The 19,245-nt window shown below is 50.5% G+C and overlaps 1 protein-coding gene across 2 annotated transcripts in view; it reads right to left on the bottom strand.

Moving 5' to 3' along the window:
- Positions 1 to 7,234: 7,234 nt before the first annotated feature.
- Positions 7,235 to 19,245, bottom strand: part of DESI2 (desumoylating isopeptidase 2) — a 32,050-nt gene continuing 20,039 nt past the window's right edge. Inside the window, exons 2-5 of one of the 2 annotated variants that reach the window (XM_045861273.1) lie at positions 17,672 to 17,744; positions 14,744 to 14,837; positions 12,961 to 13,102; positions 7,235 to 10,657 (exon numbers count right to left, since the gene is read on the bottom strand). In XM_045861273.1, the coding sequence (XP_045717229.1) occupies positions 10,424 to 10,657; positions 12,961 to 13,102; positions 14,744 to 14,837; positions 17,672 to 17,744 (543 nt within the window). In that variant the 3' untranslated portion in view covers positions 7,235 to 10,423. The remainder of the gene's footprint in view (positions 10,658 to 12,960; positions 13,103 to 14,743; positions 14,838 to 17,671; positions 17,745 to 19,245) is intronic. The other variant, XM_045861283.1, reaches the window with a different exon arrangement.

The following is a 19,245-nucleotide window of genomic DNA, read 5'->3' as shown; positions in this document are numbered from 1 at the left end:
TTCCTTTTTTTTGTAAGGAAAGAGAGCATCAGATGACTGTTGAGGGCTGACACGGGGCCCCTTCACTTCCGCACGTCTCAAAACACCATCCTGAGTCTCTAGCCCCCACTAGAGCTCAGAGGCCAGGGGCCTCTCCTCCTCCCCTTGCACTATGTGACTTCCATTTTCTTTCATTTCCAGGTCAGCTGCAGTGGTGCGGTGGGGAGGGGAGGACCAGCGTATTTGGAAATAATCATACGAATCTGACTTTTAAGTACTTTCTACATAAAGGACCATGTGCTGGGTGCTAATACAGTACAACGAGCCTCCGTTTCCTCATTAGTGCACTTAACAGAGTACTTTTGTACTTCCCATTTAATTCTCCCACTTCTGCAGATGACATGACGACCATCTCCGTTTTCCAGAGGAAGACGCCCAGGCCCAGCGAAGCGCTGAGACCTCCCCCTGGTCGGGGCAGAGCCGGGGCTCGAGAACCAGCCCCTTGCTCCCCCGCGGCCGCTTCTGCGGGTCCCAGGCTCGGTGCTGTGCCTGGGTTTGGGGACAACCCCTCCGACTCACGGTTGGGGGTCAGTTTTCCCGAGGTCCCTGGGGACCAGTGGCTGGGGGATCGGGACCCTGATATCCCTGATTAGACCCAGGAGGGCGCCCCAGGGTTAGACAGGTCGGTGACCAGGGCCAGCTGGCTGCTCGGAGACGCCCCCGGGCGTGTTCTCTGCCCCTGAGCCAGGTCCCTTCGTCACCTCCAAGGACACACACCTTCAGCAGGTGGCGTAAAGCCATTACCCTGGACCAGTGGCCGTGGGGAAGTAGCCCCGGCCTGCAGGAAGGTGCGTTACGCTGGAAGAGCCACCCTTCCCAGGCCCTGCCCTGGCCGGGCGAACGTCCCACAGTGCCCCGCCCCCTCCGTTCCCTCGGCTCCTCCCGTAGCCTCCTGATTGCAGTTTTCATTTCCCCGGACCTCGGCTCCGAAAGGGCCGACCCTGGTGGATGGACTGTCTCCCTCTGCTGCGTTCCTGTGGCTGGGGTGGAAGGCGACGGGCAGGCTGGGCCACGCTGAGTTGACAGGGACTCCAGGTAACTTGCCCGACTGTGGGACGGTCCTGTCACACTGCGGGGAGACACGACTGAGACATTGTAGGCATTCCTTGTAGACATCGGAGCCACCAACTTGGTGCTTCGCTGTGAACGCCCTTCTGGCCAGAGACTTTAAATGAGGACATCAAGGAACAAACACCAAATCCTGTTTTTTTTTTTCTCAGACTTCTCAACAACCGCGTGCCTGAAAAACACACCAGGTGTTAATGATTTCACTGACAGACCTTGAGGAATGCTCCAGGTACAAAGCGTTAAGGATTCTACTAGGAAGAAGTAGACATTTAAAAATCTGTTTGTATCACCCTCCAAAAAAGGCACCACCTGAGAAAGTGCAGTGCTTCTGTCTCAGAGACACCAGGTGAGCAGTTCACACTTGATGCAGTTTGCCACAGAGCCTTTCTCTGTCTTTACAAACGCTTTGATAGAACTGGGAAGCTAAAAAGAGAGCTGGAAATAACGTTCACCACCTAAAATGCACACAGTTTGGAAGGTCTTCTAGGTGCAGCAGGCTCAGGGCCTGGCAGTGTTCTGCTGCGTGCCGGCTGCTCTGACAATCCCCCTCCATTTCCAGGTGATCTTGCTGCCGGCGCTGAGCGCTGTCAGGGACTCTAAATTCACGTTATCTGGGCAATGGAAGCGGTGCGTGGCATTCCTGGGGAGACTGTACAGCCCGTTCTCGGGGTGTGAGCTGACTTTGGATTTGAGCAATCCCAATTCCAGCCTGGTTTCCTTGCGAGTTAGTCTGACCTGGGGAAACTGTGTCCCATGTCCTGAAAAATCTTCGCCTATCCTGTCCAACAGAATAAATAATTCTTGCTTGAAAGGGTTTTGAGTACCTTGATGGGCTAGATCCCTCCCCATTTACACCCACGTTCTCGTACGCACAACGGTGCCCGTACCCCCAAATCCACGTGGCTTTCCTGGCCCCGCACCCACACGCCCTGCCCGCGAAGCCCTTTCCCAGTTCCAGGCCCTGGGTGAGACCTTCTCTCGGACACACTCTGGGTCCCAGCCTGTGTGGCCTGGGAGGAGTCGGGTCATTTAATGCCGGGGCCAGGGGCTGAAGCAGTTGTTACAGGAGGGGGCGGTGAGTGGGACAAGCACCCAGTTCCAGCTCCCCGAGCCTCCCCCGGGAGGGCCTTCTGGCCTGGAGGAGACGTGGGGACGACGGAGCAACTTCAGGACCTGCTGCTCCCGAGCTGGGCGGGTACGTCACCACATGCCAGAGAGGGAGAGGACCCCTCCCAGTGCCCGCCGTCTCCCCGCGCCTCCACAGGCCGGAACATCTCAGCAGCACAGTCCGCCTGGCCCTGGCCCTCACATCGCAGCGGCCATTGTCCAAGCCGCGGGGATTCCAGCCTCTGTCCCTTTTCAGAAACACCACTCACCGCCCACCCAAACGTCTTCTTCCGAGGCTCCACTGGGGGTTGGGTGTCAAATAGGGAATTTGTTGGCCGGAACAAATTCTGGGGTTTTCCTTAAGGAAGACAACATTGCCCAAATAAACACGACCCTCGGCCAGCCCTCTTCCAACCAAGCGGAGATGGGAGTGAGGCGGCTTACACACGTGATTTGTTGTTTATCTGAAATTCAGATTTCGCTGGGTGTCCTGTGTTTTATCTGGCCACCCTGGACCCAGGGTCCTCTAGGACAGAACAGCAGTTTGGTGACAGCGGTCTGAAAGCTCTGATCTGTGAGCCGGGCTGGGTGTGTCTGAGCACTGGGGACACTGGGTGGCCGAGAGCAGGTCCAGGTGCCCAGGCCCGGCAGAGGCTGAATTAAGGGGACCTTTGCCCAGAGGAGCCCGCGCACTGGGAGGCCAAGGAAGCGCCTCCTCGCATCTTGAGGAGGGAGTGGCCTGGGAACCAGAGGGCTTTGAGGCAAAATCAAACAGGAGGCGAGGCCAGTCAGCCCCTGGGTTTGTCAGCCAGGGCTGCCGTAATAATACACCAGGCCGGGGCGTGCGCACCAGCGATGGGTTTTCTCACAGTTCCGGAGGCTGCAAGGCCAAGATCAAGGGTGTCGGCAGGTTTGGTGGTTTCTGAGGCCTCTCTCTTCGGCGGCTTTTCACCCGACCTTCGCACGACCTTCCCTCTGTGTCGGGGTCCTAATCTCTCCCCAGGACACCAGTCATATTGGACTAGGGCCCACCCCCGTGACCTCATTTTCACGTCATTGCCTCTTTGGGCCCTGTATTCAAATACAGTCCCATTCTGAGGTTCTAGGGGTTCGATCTTCAAATTATGGAGTTTGGGGGGATGGGTGGGACACAATTCCGCTCATAACAGCCAGAAAGCGGCTCGGGAAGCACGTGAGCTGGTTTGTGCAGCGAAGAGGCTCTGTCAGGGCGGCCCGGGGACCTTGAACACATCACACAGGGCACCTGGGCCAGGCTGGCAGTGTGTGCTGCATCCACATCTGGGCAGAGCACCCCGGCAGCCTCCCGGAGCACGGGAGGTGTGCGAGGAGCTGGAGACCTTCTCCAGGGGCCTCCTGTCGTCCCGGCAGCCTGTGGTGACACGGTTTCTCATCACCTGTCGGGTCTGATGACGCGTGAGACCTTCTCTGCCTTACCCTGCCCCCACGGAGGGCACCGTGGCAGGTTGTCACCTAGCCGCACGAGCTCCTCAGCAACAGAGCGTCCCTCCCATTTGGTGGCAGTCACCTGGCCCCTTCTGTCTCTGCGCACAGGCTGTGAGGAGCTGCCATCTTTGGCTGCTCTTCCTGGCACTGTCCCTGTGAACACTGCCCCACTGGGGGCTTGTTGTTCCTTTCCTGGCCGAGTCTGCCCGTCAGGACTGACCTTGTACTTGATGCTTTGGCACGGGAGGGAAGCACAGACAGCCCGAGTCCCAGGAGGAGGCAGCGGTGGGGGGTGGGGTGGGACCAATACGAGGAAAGCTGTTCTGAAAGGGGACGGCCTGGCGGGGGGGATCAGCACTGCACGGCCAGGCCAGGGTGGGGGCAGACGAAGGACACCTAGGGTGCGCCTGGGGTGACGAAGACGAAATGCTCGCACCCAGATTATTAGAAATGGAAAAGGTTGCTAGAAACAAGGACTGGATAGCCGGCTTTTTCTGTCCTGTTTTTCCCACCCAGAGGCCACCCAGATATTAAATGCTGCCCCCCGACTGGTGACCAGGGGCATTTCGGAGGCTAGTCCAGAAGAAGGGACACCGCATGGCTGTGAACAGTCAGCAGCTCGAGAGCCGCATCGTCACTCAGCATCCCGGGGTTCGGAGACTTGGGGGTTCAAATCATGTCTTTTTAACTTACAAGCTACGCCCCCTCAGGTCAACGATTTTACCTCTTCAGGCTTTAGTTTCTCAATCTGCAAAATGGGGATTTTTCTTCACGTGAGTTGCGAGGGTTGTGTAACAGCAATTTACGCAGTGTACTTACTGTGTGTCCAGTATGTGCTGTTTTATACGTATTGTCTCGTGTGCTTCTCAGGACGACCCCCGAGGCAAGGCTGTCATTATCTCAGGTTCACAGAAGAATAAACGGAGGGCTGCGAGGTGAAGCCGCTTGCCCACAGGTAGAGCTGGCGGATGTGGGAGCCACAGTTCAAACGCGGACGGACTCGCTCGCCAGTGGGCTACCAACAAAACTATGCAAAATGTTAGGCAAAGTGCTTAGCACATGAATAAGCATGATACATGGCAGCTATTGTGATTTTTAACTTTTCCGTACTTGAATTTGAGAGAATCGACAGGTGCAAAAAAGCATATAAAGGACAAAAGATGACTTCTTTCTTTTTTGTACTTTAAGAAAATTTCCCCCCACAAAAATCTTATGTTTGTGATCAGAAAAAAAGATTATTGGAAAAAAAAAGTCAATCATAATCCTATGAGGAGGCCGCCTTTGGGTGAGGCCCGATGCAGAGAATCTTGGAGATCTTTCTAGAAACTCTGGTTCCCCGCAGGCAGGAAAATGCACGTACCTGAAACCAGGCCACACAACGGAGCCTCCAGGGCCGGCAGCCCGGCACCGAACGGAAGCCCTGACCCTGTGTCCGAGGACCCAGGGGGTAGATGCTCAGTGCAAGGGTTCCTGCCGGGTCGGAACCGAGCCACTTCTTGTCACCTGCTGGAGGCCCCGTCCGAAACGACTCAGCAGGGACGTGGCCGATTTATCGGTGGTCTGGGGAGTCACCCGGGACTCGGGCTTCTGGCGTCTCCTCGGTAGCTGGGGTGGGGGTCTGCCCTCCATGCTCCTCCCGGGGAGGGGAGCATGCGCTCCGCTCCACATTGCGAGGTCACCATTCGCCTTTCCTTGGCAACCTAAACGGGTGGTTAGGCCCGGGGCGCATTCCTGGGGAGGGGGCAGAAAGGGACTCCAGGACTAAAAGGGAGCTACCTTGTGTCCTGGAGGGAGGCCTCCGCCCAGTGGACCAAGTGATTTCGATCCTCGGTTCCCCAGACTCAGACTGGGGCCCCGGCCCCAGCCCCCCGTGCTCGGGGAGAAGTGTGGGCCTCCAATGGCGGACGCGGGGCCCTGTGGCCCCCTGCGTGGCGGCAGCGGTGGCCACCTTGAGCTGCTGGGGACGGTGGCTTGCCCGACACGGGGTGGCCCGACGCGCCGGGAGGCCCAGGAGGCCAGCTGCGCGTGGTGAGCAGGGACGGTGGCTCTAGTTCAGGCTGCTGGTGCCGGTGGCAGCTGTTCCGGCGGGGTGCGGCCCGGGCCCCTTGCTGGACGAAGGCCCAGTACATGCGGCCCGGCCCGGTGGCCCCGAGCCTGCCGGGGGCTGAGGCGGGGGCTGAGACGGGTGCTGGCTGTGTGGAGGCGGAGGCCCGAGGTCCCACCCCATCCGTCCCGGGAGCCCTGGTTTGGTTTTTCTGACCAAAGGCAAGAAATGAACACAACCCAGCCCCGTGTGAGTGAGAGGACATGGATTTTGGGGGTGGAGCATGCATTTGAACCCCGGCCTCTCGGTGTTTTTAGCGAAGGAAGCTGGCTCTGCCCTGTGTGCACCCCTCGGGACCGGACTCTCTTCTCAAACACCCGCAGGAAGAGGGTGGTTATCGGTCCCAGTCTGTGCAACGACCGGGGATTAAACACAGAAGAGACACAAACGTAAGTGGGACGCCGAGGTCTTCACCCAGCAGCATGAGCGAGCTCTACTTTTCTCCTTGGTGTGAAGCAACTTCAGGACCGAGGCTCGTGGGTGCGACTCGGGAGTCTGAAAAACTAGATCCAGAGGAGAAGAGCGAAGCCAGAGGAACCCTGGAGACTCCCGGTGGGTCTCCAGCTCCTGCCTTTCCCTCCCGGTGAGGCTTAGCGGCTGTCTGGGCTCAGAGGTCAGTTAGTGGCCATAAGGAAGCAAGGCCACTGATTCACCTCTGGAAAAGTAACGCACGAAGCCATTCCCTTTATTAGAACAGACTTCTGCCAACTTCGAGGGCCAATATCTGGCTAAGGTGAACCTCAGGAGCAGATAATAATGGAGAGAAAAAAACTGTTGTCCCTCAGTGTATCTGCACTGAAGACCAGGTCAGATCTGAATCCGTGACCAATTTACTATAATCCGTCAATATCAGGAACCTGTTTAGAATGGGGGGAAGTCCCCTTTTGTCTCCCGTTCTTGAGGCGAGATCATCCTACTTAGGAGACCCCTGCTGTTGGTTTAGCAATACTTAACTCAGGAGAACCACTGAAATCAGCACGAGGGCCACTGGGACAGAAAGGGGAGGGTGGGTGGAGGTGCTGGGTCCAAGCCGCACAGGTCTGCAGGGAAGGAGGGGCCAGCCACCCAGTTTCCTGGAGACTGCTGCTTCAGGGTGGGGGACAGTGGGGGCGCACAGTGGGGGGCTATTCCTCTGCAGGTGTCCCCCACACTGCTGGTGGGGAGAAGGCATTTCCTCCCTTCCCCAGCCCTACCTCCACCTCTGAGGGGGCGTGGGCATGCTCTCCTAGGCAGCTAAGGAGTTGGCCCGTGGACTTGAGCTCCAGAGGAGCGCCTGTGAGATGACGCACATGTGACTACAAGAGAAATAAATTCGTGAGGGAGTGGGCTGGGCACGTCTCTGCATCGCTGCAGCAGAGCGGATGGGCGTGTTGAGTTTCAGAGACCTCCCACCCCCAACACAAAGAACATGACAGCTGCCATTTCCTGGAGGTCAGAAAGCACTCTTAAAACTTTTGTTACAAAAGTATTTTTAATAAATCGATGTATTTCAATGTTGTCAACATGATAGCCTGATGCTATACCAAGGTAGCAAAAGGGAAGATTCCTGGTACTTTTTATAGAAACACTATGAATGACAGGACATCCGCACTCGGCTTCACACGGAATCGCCCGCAGGTTCACGGTCAACAGCTGTGACGCCTTTCCAACAGCGAAGGCGCGTGCAGAGCAGACGAGGCCGGTCTAGCAGCGGAGCCGCCCTCTAAGGCCACACCGCAGGAGCGGGCACAACGGCAGTGTGGCCAGCTTGCCGACAAAACCCAAGTCTCTTAAACGTAATCAGTGAAGAAAACGGGGCATGCATCGGAACCGCAGCGTGCCCGACAGACACAGAGCCACGGGAGGACACGGAGATACGAACCCTGGGGCAGCAAGTGTGTTTCTGCCCGTCTGGGGGCGGGGAGAAGCCGTGGGCAGAGTCCCGCAGCCGCTGCAGGGCCGGCGCGCCGCGGGCACACGATGCCGTCCTTGGCCGAACCTGTGCAAGTGCTGGTGACAGCGCCGTGCCTGCTGCCGGGGGTCAGAGCGTCACCGCCTGCCTGACTCCACAGGCCACTGGCCTGGAGCCCACGCCCCCTTCTTGGTTTTAGAGAAAACAAACCCAAGAGCATCTGGAACAGCAGAAACCAGCAGCATCTAGCCCTCTAACACTGCATCGCTGTCCAACCCGCCACCAGAAACGTGCTTCACCTGGTCACTACAAAGACAGCGTCTGACTCCATTGCATCAGATGTAGCTAAAGGACCAGATTTTCCTCAACAGAGACCAGGCTGACAGTGGGGTTCTCCTCCTCCGAGGGCAAGGGAAAGCTGGCTAAGTGCTAGTGAATGAGACCCATCCTCGGTTTTGAACTGTGGAGGAGGAACTGATTTACATAAGTAAGATTACTTCACATAAAGATGTTTATTTCTCAACCTTGAGTACAATTAGCTGTAATCAATCTCAAGTCCAGGATTTTATCTGCTGACTGTTACTATGGTAATTGGCCTTGGGCCACAGCTGATTTCTACGAGGACCCCTTGCACTAGGTGTAAACTCCAGATGGGGCAGATCACAGCAAACACAACAAAACCCCAGAGGGCCCTGTGTGCCGCGGCGCTGGGTTCCCAACACACACAGTCGGGGTGTCGTGGCTTCTCCCCAACGAGGGTCCGATGCACGCCGCTCCTCCACGGGCAGCAGCCCGGATGCGAGCCATTGGATAGGTGAGTGAATCAGAGAAAACTGTAATCTACCACATTATTTTAAAAAATCCTAAGCAAACTGCATCAAATACTTTTCACTAACCTGGGTTCTGGCGACAGGACTCTTCTTTGAGTGAACAGATCGACTGCTAGACTCTGTGTTTTATTCTAATCTCACGTGAGACCTGAACCAAGTCAACTGCCCATGAAAGCCGTACACTCTTCTCCTTCCTCTCACAGCTCTCGAAACCAGCGCGCCGCCCCCAGAGGGCCGAGCGTAACGTGTGAAGGCTTTCCTCTCCAGAACAGTCAACGCACAAGTAGGTTAAGTGGCTTCATTTTCCTCAGGTCAACACCTACAACTCAAGGTTTATTTTCCTGATGAACAAGGTGTGCTTACGTTGATAAAATGAATCAAAAATCAGTTTATGGAAAAGTTAAAAATGTAGTTTACTAAAAGTTATGTATCTTTACAAAGAGAAAAAGCACTAACAATCCAACCTAGAAGTTTAAATAAAAGTAGATGATTTAAAACTAACCATATATATAAAAGCTGAAGTCACTGCCTTGGGTAATTTATACACTGCATCCAATATTTTACGTAGGACATTCATTCTTAAGGCAGAAGAACTGAGCTGGGCATGTGATGACTTGACTCTTACATCCAACGGTCAAACTGGGAACAGACTCCAGCAGACAAGCGTCCTCGCTAGTGGGGACTTATCTGTGGTGACAATTCCATTCTTAGAGTTATGTCATGTAAGAGACACACGTTTGAGAGAACAGAAAAAGATGAATTTTAGGATAGAAAAACGTGATTTTTACACAAGAGGTCAATGAGACTAGCCTATCTATTATGAGGTGAAACCACTCCCATAACAGACTAACAAACTCCACATGCTATTTCTGATGTGGTACGTAAAATGCGTAAAATATCAAACAATTACCTTCTTGGAGTGTGTTACTTTCGACTAGTTTTCAAGGTCTAGTATAAAAGGCAGCCTGAATAGTTCAAAGCAGTTGAGTGTCAACTCATCCCGCTACTCAGAAGGCTACCACTTAGGATGTTCCTACCCATCAACCAAATCCTGTGCAGGGAGCGTATCGACATGTATTCAAACAAAAACGAAGCCCCACCCCCAACACATGTGCGAAACCACTCGTCAGTTACTAGCAAGAGTATCTTCAACGAAAAACATCTTCGTCACAGAGTCAGAGGCACCCCAGCCAGACGGACACAAGAATGTACACGCCCCTTGCCTAGGTGGACGGGTGTTGGGAGTGACAGCAGCCGCCGGGCGGGGGGGTGGGGGGGGACCACGGGACGTGCTGCTCTGCGCGGAGCAGGAGGGAGTGCAGTGCTAACAGGAACCGCCCCGAGCGCGGCCACCGCGCAGCAGACGGAGGTCCCGGGCCCTCTGGCTGGGAGTGTGCTCCTTCGCCCGGCTGCATCCGGGTACCAAAACCGTAACAAAAACAAACACAAACTAAAGGACAACTGTCAAGCAGGTGAGGATGACGACAACCACCTAAGTACTTTTTGTGTGCCTATTATTTATGCCGTAACTCTGGCAACTGTCAGAAGTGTACAAAGATTACCTGCCTGACGTCCAAAGACATGAAGATTCTCTTCGTTCACGGCGGCAGGAGTCCATGCGAGATTTGTAAACAGCGATACAAAATACTGTAAACGTAACTTAGCAGAGCTTGTATAAAACGGAAGAAGTAAATCCAAATGTACAAGTGGGTTTAAAAAACCAGAGGGCAGCTTCATACAAAGTTCCCCCTCCTGCGCCGAGTGATTTGATTACAAATATAATCCTGAGCTGAAAAACTGGGATTTGGGGGGAGAGCCATCTTCCAAGTACAAAACATCCAAAGGACGCTTACTCTTTTCCTTTCCGCTAGTGATATTCAACTGCCAGAAACAGTTCTGAATATGTGGCTTTGGAGACAGTCAGAGTTTGGTGTGGCGCCCGGGCCTGGGGCCTGCGGCCGCACTGGCCACAGCAGCCGAGGCCACGGCGTCCTCCGCCTCCTCCAGCTCCTCCTGGAGCTCCTGGCTCACGCTGGACTGCAGCGCTGCGGGCGTGAGCCACTCCTTCGGGAGGCAGCTCTGCAGGAAGGGGATACAGGAGCTGAAGTAGGCAAGCCGATTGATCCAGCGAGGAATCTCTTTCCCACAGAGAATCTGCAGGAGGAGAAGTGCTCGATTAGGGAAGAGGTTAAGGTGATCGGCCCACTGCCGTGGAGGGGAGGGGAGGGGAATGTTCAGAAAAGCCAGGCACACTAGCCTCTGGGATGACTTCAGGCCTCTGCTAATAAGCAGCTCCCTACCTTGGTAGCCTGGGGTCCCTACTGTCAGCTCCATCCCTTCCTTTCTGAAGAACCTCATCAGGTCGCTTACTTTTCATGTCTACAAAACTGAGCTAATTCCACTTGGATCCTTCCTTTCTTTGATCCTTGCAACTGCTGTGAGACAGGTGCGGAAGTACTCTGAACACCAGAGCAGGAAAGACTCAGAAATACAGGTGGTGGTGGAGCCACAGGAGCTCCAGGCCACAAGAGCAGTTGGTCTGGGTGCTTTCCTGCCTGTGAGTTCTCCTTTTTCAGGGGCTCTCTCCACCTCCCTCCAGTCTCCATCGCCCCGTCTGCCCTGGTGCTCATTCTACCCCCTCGCACCTGTCCTTGGCCCAGGTCTCCCAAAGAGCTCACACTGGTCTGGAGAGAAGCATCTGCCAGATGAGAGCTGGCTGGCTCTGGGACCCTGATGAAGCCTCTACTAGGGACAACAGACACAGAAATGAGGGTCAGGAGGGACCCCCTGTGGGACCCCTTTCCTACTTCGGACAGTAAGAACTGGGCCCTTTACAAGACTCATTCCACCCTTGTTACCCTCTTTCCTTCTGCAGACCACTCTGGGCTCAACTGACCCCGTGTTCCACTGTCCCTCTGGCATTTGTGCCTCCGACCTGTCAAAGATTATGACCATGGGATGGAGAGGCACCATCTCCCGTCTTCGCCGATGACTTAGGAAAGAGTTTCAAAGTGTCTTATGTCCCCAAAGTAGCTAATACGTAAATAAGCTGACACCTGTAATGAAGCAATGTTAACTTTTCTCCCAAAAGGTTTAACCTTATGCCCCAATGGTTACTGATCTTATGTGATACCATTCCCATCAGTCTACTCACAAAACACCCCGACAGACAAGTACTACATTGCACTTTACACCCAAGACACGTCAAGGGACACGTGCCCGGAAGAAGGCAAACCACAGAAGCGTGACCAGGAACATCAGGTTTATTATGTGACAGACACTGCGGACCAGTGAGCAGGCACTCCCCCCTCTACTTCCCGAGTCCTGGTTTGATTAGCAGTCTGCCTTCCTCCACACATCCCTCCCTGTGCTTCCCGGGAAGCAGCCTTCATCTCAGCCCCCGGGGCAGTCACTTGATCAGCCTACAGCAGAGTCCCGTGAACCAGGAGCCGCCTGTTTTTGCACTCCTTATCGATGTAAGCTCTGACCCACCTTCCTTCTCCTCTGAAGGTCGCCCAGGCCACCTCCCTGGATTCAGCGCACCGTCAGATGGTGGTGCTTCTCCACCTTTCCCGTTCAGGGGAAGCACCTGGGGACCGTGGGACACCGAGTACCCGACTCAGTGCGCCTGCAGTGGGGCACAGGCGACATCTCACCGAGTCCTACGTGGTGCCGGTGGTTCTCAAAACATACTTTGAGAAGCACCGCGCAGGTCTGCCCCAGAACTGTTTGAGAGCTGTGCCAGGGAAGCCACGGGGAGGTGCAAAGGGCCAGGGGCCCAGCCTCCCTGCGGGCAGGTCACCGAGGCAGCAGCCCCCAGTTCCTGCCGCCGCCCCAGCTGCTCAGACTCAGGAAGCCGGGAAGCTGTTCCAACGCCATTTACTTCTCTAGACCTTACTTGATCATCTTCTGCTTTCTTCCTTCCATTTTCTTTTTCAAGGTCCTGTAATTCTGATCTACTTTTTGGTCTTCCGCTTACGACTCAAGAATTGGGGAGGCAAGTAAGTGCCTGTGTGATAAGCCGGCAGAATTGAATTTCAAGACAGGAGAAATGAATTACTTATTCACGAGCAAGAGCATGGAAAAAAGTTTCAAGTTGGCAACTAAAATGTGGGGTATAGAAATATGACTGGCTAGAAAGCAGAAGTCTCTCAGGCATTAAGTTCTTTCAAGTGAGCGTTTCAGGTTGTAATAAAATGAATGAGAATAAGAAGAGACAGGCATTTGTATTCACTCTGTACCCACAGCCGAGGCATGGGTATCATCCCAGTTTAAAGCTGTGCCGACTCTAATGCCACCAATTTCAGAAAAGTCATTCATGCAAGGGTAAGAAATATAACACCGTATTTTGAACACGAAGACCCAGGAAAAAAGGAATCAACTAAATGCAGTACGATAGCAAGTATACCAGTAAATATTATTTACTTGATGAACTTTTAGGATAAAATTTAATTTACCTCTGATAAAGCTGAAGAAAAATGATTGCAGTTTTTGTGCATTAAATGATAGGCATTGCCTTTGTATTCTTTTCCCAGTTCTTCTACAATCTTTTCTATATCATCTTCTAGGAAGTCGGTGCTCCCTAAAACAACAGCTTCTCTTAAAGAAAAGAAAGAAGAAAACACAGCCGTGTGAGGTTTAGGTATTTGTAAAACGCACGTTTAAGCTTCGCTTATTTCCAGGGATGTCATGACTCAAGATGTGACAAAGCGGGGTTACTGTAACGGAACTAAAGGGAAATGAGACACTTTAAAAATGCTAGTTATTTTAGTTTCTGTTTTTCTGCAATAAACTTTTAAACACACCACTTCTCAATAATTCAAATGCAGAAGTCATTTTCTCTATAAAACAGTATGTTCTTACATTAAAAATGCAACATCACAGTTGTTTTTACAACTACTGTGTAAGCAGCTACACTACTAGAAAACCAGCTCCATGGTGCCAATATTCCTGTTTAATTACACTTGCCATCAGTGGCTGGCCAAATTCTCTTGGGGGGAATAAATAAAAACCACCCCCAAAGCAGCTCCCTCACCCAACTACTACTCTGGAAATGTAATAACAGACACTATTCAGAAGCATGTAGAATTTTAGTCAGATCCAGTACGGCAGCCAAGAAAGCTGAAAATCCTCAGAAAACTCTTCTGTCTCGCCGTCGTGACTACAGGGGGACCTGAGGGGTGGACTCAGGGCGGCCTCGTGCGGCGCTCCTGCGGGTAAACGCGCCAAATCACCGACAGGCCGAGGCAGCCCCTCCAGCCTCGCTCACTGCACGGCACACAGACACTGATCGGTAAAACTCTGCGGCACACCAAAAATGTGCTTTTGCAGATCTGACAGCTATTGTGGGGTTGGCTGCTGTCATTTGTCCCTCTGACAATCTAAGGGGAAGAGGTCAGTCGGTGCCCGGGACTCAGTAGTCGAGCACGTGTTAAAAAGTGGCAGCAAAAATCGCCGGGCTAAGGGAACCACAGACACACTAGCGATAAACGTGTGTGGCCTTATACTGAATTTCGATGCCATAACCTCCTTTCACTACTTTTCACTACTTTTTGGCAAGTTAACTATTATAAGCCCAGAAGTTTCTTTGAAGCTCCTTCAAACTAAGGTTCTAAACATTACTTTAAATATAAACCTTAATTAAGGAATGGAAATTTGTTTACTAGCATTCAGATGTTCAGTGCTATTTACTACCCATAAGGCTCCAGAGTACACTCATATCCACACATTTCAGGTTTATCAATACATGTAATACAGGTGCCTTTACAACAGATTCTCGGCTAATCAACTGCTTAATTAACTGAAATTTATCAAGTGTCCCTTTCATTGGGAAAATGATGAGATTTTTAATAATGCTGTTAGGTACGTTGCAATAAAACTTGCCTCCACCTCTCCCAAACAGGAGGTTGGGGGGTAGCAACAATCAGAGATAGGAGTGTTTTCTAAAGCAGAGCCTGAGTTATACTGAGGTAAAAACATTGTTAAAGTACACCGAACACCTTACGTGGGTCTCGAATGAAAGCAAGAGACTCAGTTATTTCAGGCACTCTATGTGGCCAAGTCCCATCTTCACACAACAGCTGAGACAGATGTGATTGTAAGATAGAATGTCGGCAACTAAAGCAACATTAAAGAGACAGCTTGACTCCCTAGATTGTAACTTGCAGGATGCAATCTCTATGTCTGAAAACAAGCTGTGGCACCTAAAACAGTGTAATAAAAATTATCCTCCCTACTTACTTAAATTTAAATGTTTCTCCTAGTTCAGAAGCATTTCCTGGGGAAATTTCAAATATTCCAGAAAAGGGGTAAGGATGGCCACCATAAGCAAATTCTGAAAAGAGAAAACTCATGATTTTTAGTATTACACAAAATTTAACCAGAATGCTGAATTAGCTTTAATAAATGATGAGGATAATAATGATACCATCTAAATATTTTTCCGTTCATTCATGTTTTCACAAACATCTCATTTAGCCATTACTCGTACAGAAGAGGTGATGCCGCAGGCCTGGAACCTCTGACAAGGGGAGACACTCAGCGGTAGTGCTGACCTTGTTTTTGCTGGCGACAGGAGAGTGACTAACACTCAATCGTACATACGGTCTCTCTGCCTACCTACCCTGCCAAACTAAGCAGGTGGTCAGTTCAGCACTTGGCCACTTTCTAAATTCCAGTGATCAAATTTCACACTCGTACTTTACTGGAAAATATGTCTAATAACAATGAATTTTCATAGTTTCTGGGCTGAACGCCTGGTTTTTCTTTGAAACGTTAGCAAACCTGAAAAACTGAATTCCATTCTCCCGTTCGAGAAAAAATAAACTGCCCTGGCCAGGTAGTGAGGTGGTTGGAGCGTTGTCCCGATACTCCAAGGTTGAGGGTTCAATCCCCCGGCAGGGAATGTATAAGAATCAACCAATGAATGTGTGAGTGGAACAACAAATCGATGTCTCTGTCACTCTCCCCACCTCTAAGTTCAATAAACAAAAATTAAAAAGAAAAACTGCCAATTTAATATGCACACCTGCTCCCACACGCTCTCTAGCACGAACCCCCAGCTGGGAGGGAACCCCTGCACTACAGGGGATGTCCGCTCGGGCTGAGCAGGTCGGGATGAAGACTTCCATCCATGGTTCTGATGTGGGTGTTCGGGTACTCCAGGGGCAAGTCTTAGTGGGCTTATTTAAGTAATTCCAAACAAATGTTTAAATTAATCTCATCACTTAAAATTTATTAAATATTAAAAGGTCTTAGGACAAAGCATGGGAAAGAACTGATATATACTAAGTTTTAATTCCCACCTTTCAGAAAAAAGTAATGATGTAGGTGACAAAAAGGTGTTTAACATCCGATTTTGAAATATGCATTAAAACATTTTTTTAATGAGAATCTTATAAAACACTGTAGACGATCAGGTTGGCCATGGAAAGGCTGTATTTAGATTTTTAACTCTGTCAAGTATAGTAAGGAAAGTCATAAAGCTGTTTATTCTTTCATTCAAGAAGCATCATTCCCTTTCAGACACGTCCAGGGTGGGACAAAAGAGGGTTTACAGTGGTGAGTACATGAAACATGGAGTGTATTCTGGTGTTATTATTTATTCATTCACGTGTTATTTTCCACAGGAACAACCGTAAACCTACTTCTGCCCCACCCTGTATTTTGCCCTAGCTTTGCCAAGCTGATACAGATACATTTTGTACCATGCTTCTAATTATTCCTAAATCATTTTATGAAAGGCAACAACGATCAGGCAGATAAAAGAGCAAGGGACTAGCATGTAGGAACACCTGGGTTCAACCCCTAGTTCCATTAATTACTAGCAGGGTGACTGTGGGCAGGTTCAAGCTTTGGCTTCTCCAACAGGGGAGTGGAGAAATGCCACATGCTCTTACCTGCCTCCAAGGAGCATGGTCACGTGGCTCAAAACCCCGTGGCACTTGAAAGCGGTAACACACCGCACAGATTTGGATGAAAAGGAATGCACACAACTTGGCAGAAGCCGAGTCAAACAAGGGAGCAAACCCCATCCTGGAACCCCACTGGCAGCAACACTCCAACTACTGAAACTTTCAGCAGAAGCCCCACTGCTTAGCTGGAAATGTTTGGTAGATGCAGCCTTTCCAGTAAAACGGAACCTGAACAGCAGATCTTCAGAGCCCACGTGTTACATGCAACAGCACCACACCTAGAAGCACCCAAAAATGTGCAGCACAAAAAGGGGACATGAAAAACACCACACTGATACACTTACGTAAACGAGCCTTTTCTTTGTCATTGCCAAAGCTGCCATGCAGCCTTCGGGGTAACCGAGGGAATGGCAGTCACATACTCCACGGGGTCACAAACCCTGCCTGCACGAGGCAGTTAAAGGCATCCACCTCTGCTACAGGGTGAGTTTATGATTCAAAATAATGTGTTTATAACCCTGGTGAAACTGGCAATGCGATCTGTTTGACACACACCATTACTGCTTACAGCTCCGTCAGGAGCGAATCATCTTCACCAAGAGCGGGAATGAGAACAGAGCGCCACTGAGAGCAGGGTGCTGGGTGTGAGCGGCCCGTCCCGTTCTTTGTGACGAAGGGCAGCGGGGAGTAAGAAGAGCTGAGTTAATGAGTGACAAAGGCCCTCATCCTCCAGCAAAAGGCTAGGTGTGATCAAGGGCAGGACTGGCTCGGTGATATTTTTAAACGTTTGAACTGTATACTTCCAGGTCTACAGAAACAAGTGGCTGAAATTCCCTCAGGAAATTGGTATTTCAAGTTTGACACTCTCTAGAACCAACCCTTCTCCAACCAAAATTATCATTTTTAGTCATATTATTTTTCAAAGTGTAAGGTTTCTTAGGAACTCCATATTAGAGCAAAACTCTAAGGGTATAACAATGTCAAAAGCAAAATGTTTTTTAAAGATACAGTATTAGAATAAAAGATAACTAGGTAAACGTACACCCATATACTTTGGTACTTTCTGCCCATATACATTCAACTTTAGGCATTTTTCCAAAATATGGTATAAATAAATATGGAAAAATGATGTGCTTCTCTGCAGTAGGTTATGGAAGCAGCTAAGAAACGAAAAGGAAGAGCGACAGCAAGGACTCTGCAACCCCTTAAAGGCAAACCCCTTCGGAGAGTGGACTTAGAGTGTGTGTGCACGTACCTCTGCCATACACTTCAATTCCTGAATGAAAAACTCCAATTCCAATGGGCGAGGTGTACTCGTTCATCCAGTACTAAGGAGAAAAGGAAAGGTTCAGAGCATCTGTTCGTTTTCGGCTCCAGTCCACAGGACCAGAAGCTGCTGCTTCCCGCGCTGAGCCCATTTCTTGGCATTTCCCTCACACACCCGACGCTCCTCGACAGGGACCTACTCCGCCCCGTCTCTGTGCCTCTGCACGCGCCCCGCCCCAAGTGGGGTTCCTCCCAGTCAAAACGGAGGTCTCCCTGTGCGCACAAGCACGCTACCTCAGACTTAGAGCACGAATCCCCACAGCTAAACTGGCCAGGTTGGAAGGAAGTAGATACAAAAGTTCTGTTAGTGACTTAAAAACTTCACCCAACACCTGCGTGCACGGTACCATTACAGAAACAAATCCTTGTGTGCAATCTGGTATATGAAAAAGATGGGGTTTAAAACTAATGATAAGGGGTAAATTATTAAAAATGTGTTGACAAAATTGATTATGCATAAAATACATGTATCTAAAAATTCTAGTGTCTAAATATAATCACCGAGAAGAAATAAAATAGATTAAAAATGCTTAAGATGTGGGAAGAGCCAATCTTAAAAGTGAAGTAAAACCTAGAATTTTAGATAAAAACAACAGATACTCAACATAAACATTCCAACTTGTTCCTGTGTAAAACCACATAAACAAGATAAAAATACAAACACGGAGACAAAGCTTGTAACACGCAGTACAAAGGTTAGTACAAGAATCCAGGTCTCCCCCTCCATCTCATTCTGTTTGGTTCCCGCATTTCGACAGCCTGAACTTGGTGCAGGAGCAGGCGAAAGAAAGCAAGTATGGTTTCTACTGGTGAACCCCGGGGGAAGTATACAGACTGTACTCTTCTACAGCTTCTTCTTGCAGGTCTGAACATTTTTAAAATAAAAAGGAGGACCGAAGGGAACGATCTAGCCCCTGCCTCTTTCTGACAGAGGAGACGCCGCTCCTGGTTTCTTACTCTCCTGCCGCCATCTCCCCATGTTCAGAGGGGAGGTAGTATAAGGTGACCCTGCTGGTCTGCAGACACTCTGCCGGTCTTCTCCCAGGCAGCGGTGTTCCTGGCAGCCACCTCCTAGGCCTTCAACTGCCTTTTCCATGTGAGAAATCCTATTGTTTACAGCGCTCACAACCAGTAATTTGGGGCTGCGCACTGCTGATTTCCTTGACGATAGCTCGTCAGGCTTTACAATTTTTTTTTGTTCTGGATGCTGACAGCTGTTTCAGTGACCTTTCTCTTTTTACATGCGAACTTCTCTTTCAAAATACAGAATATTGTCTAAAAAGATATATATATATATGATTTGTCTACAACATCTACAATAAAACACTGGCTACAATGTTTTAAACTTAGTAGATTGCACATTTATTTCTATTTAATGTCTCGCATTACTTAATTCTAACAATTTCTCTTTTAGTTGAGCAGTAAGTAGCCTCCCCAAAGTGCTGTTATAATAAATGTCTATAATGGGAACCTAAATGTTTTATTAAGACACAGAGAGGTTTT

The sequence above is a fragment of the Phyllostomus hastatus genome, unplaced genomic scaffold (genome assembly GCF_019186645.2).
Source record: "Phyllostomus hastatus isolate PE091 unplaced genomic scaffold, TTU_PhHast_1.1 phas_contig_148, whole genome shotgun sequence".
In the NCBI taxonomy this organism is placed as follows: Eukaryota; Metazoa; Chordata; class Mammalia; order Chiroptera; family Phyllostomidae; genus Phyllostomus; species Phyllostomus hastatus.
The sequence above is the reverse complement of the archived record's forward strand: the minus strand, read 5'-3'. Positions and strand labels throughout refer to the sequence as shown.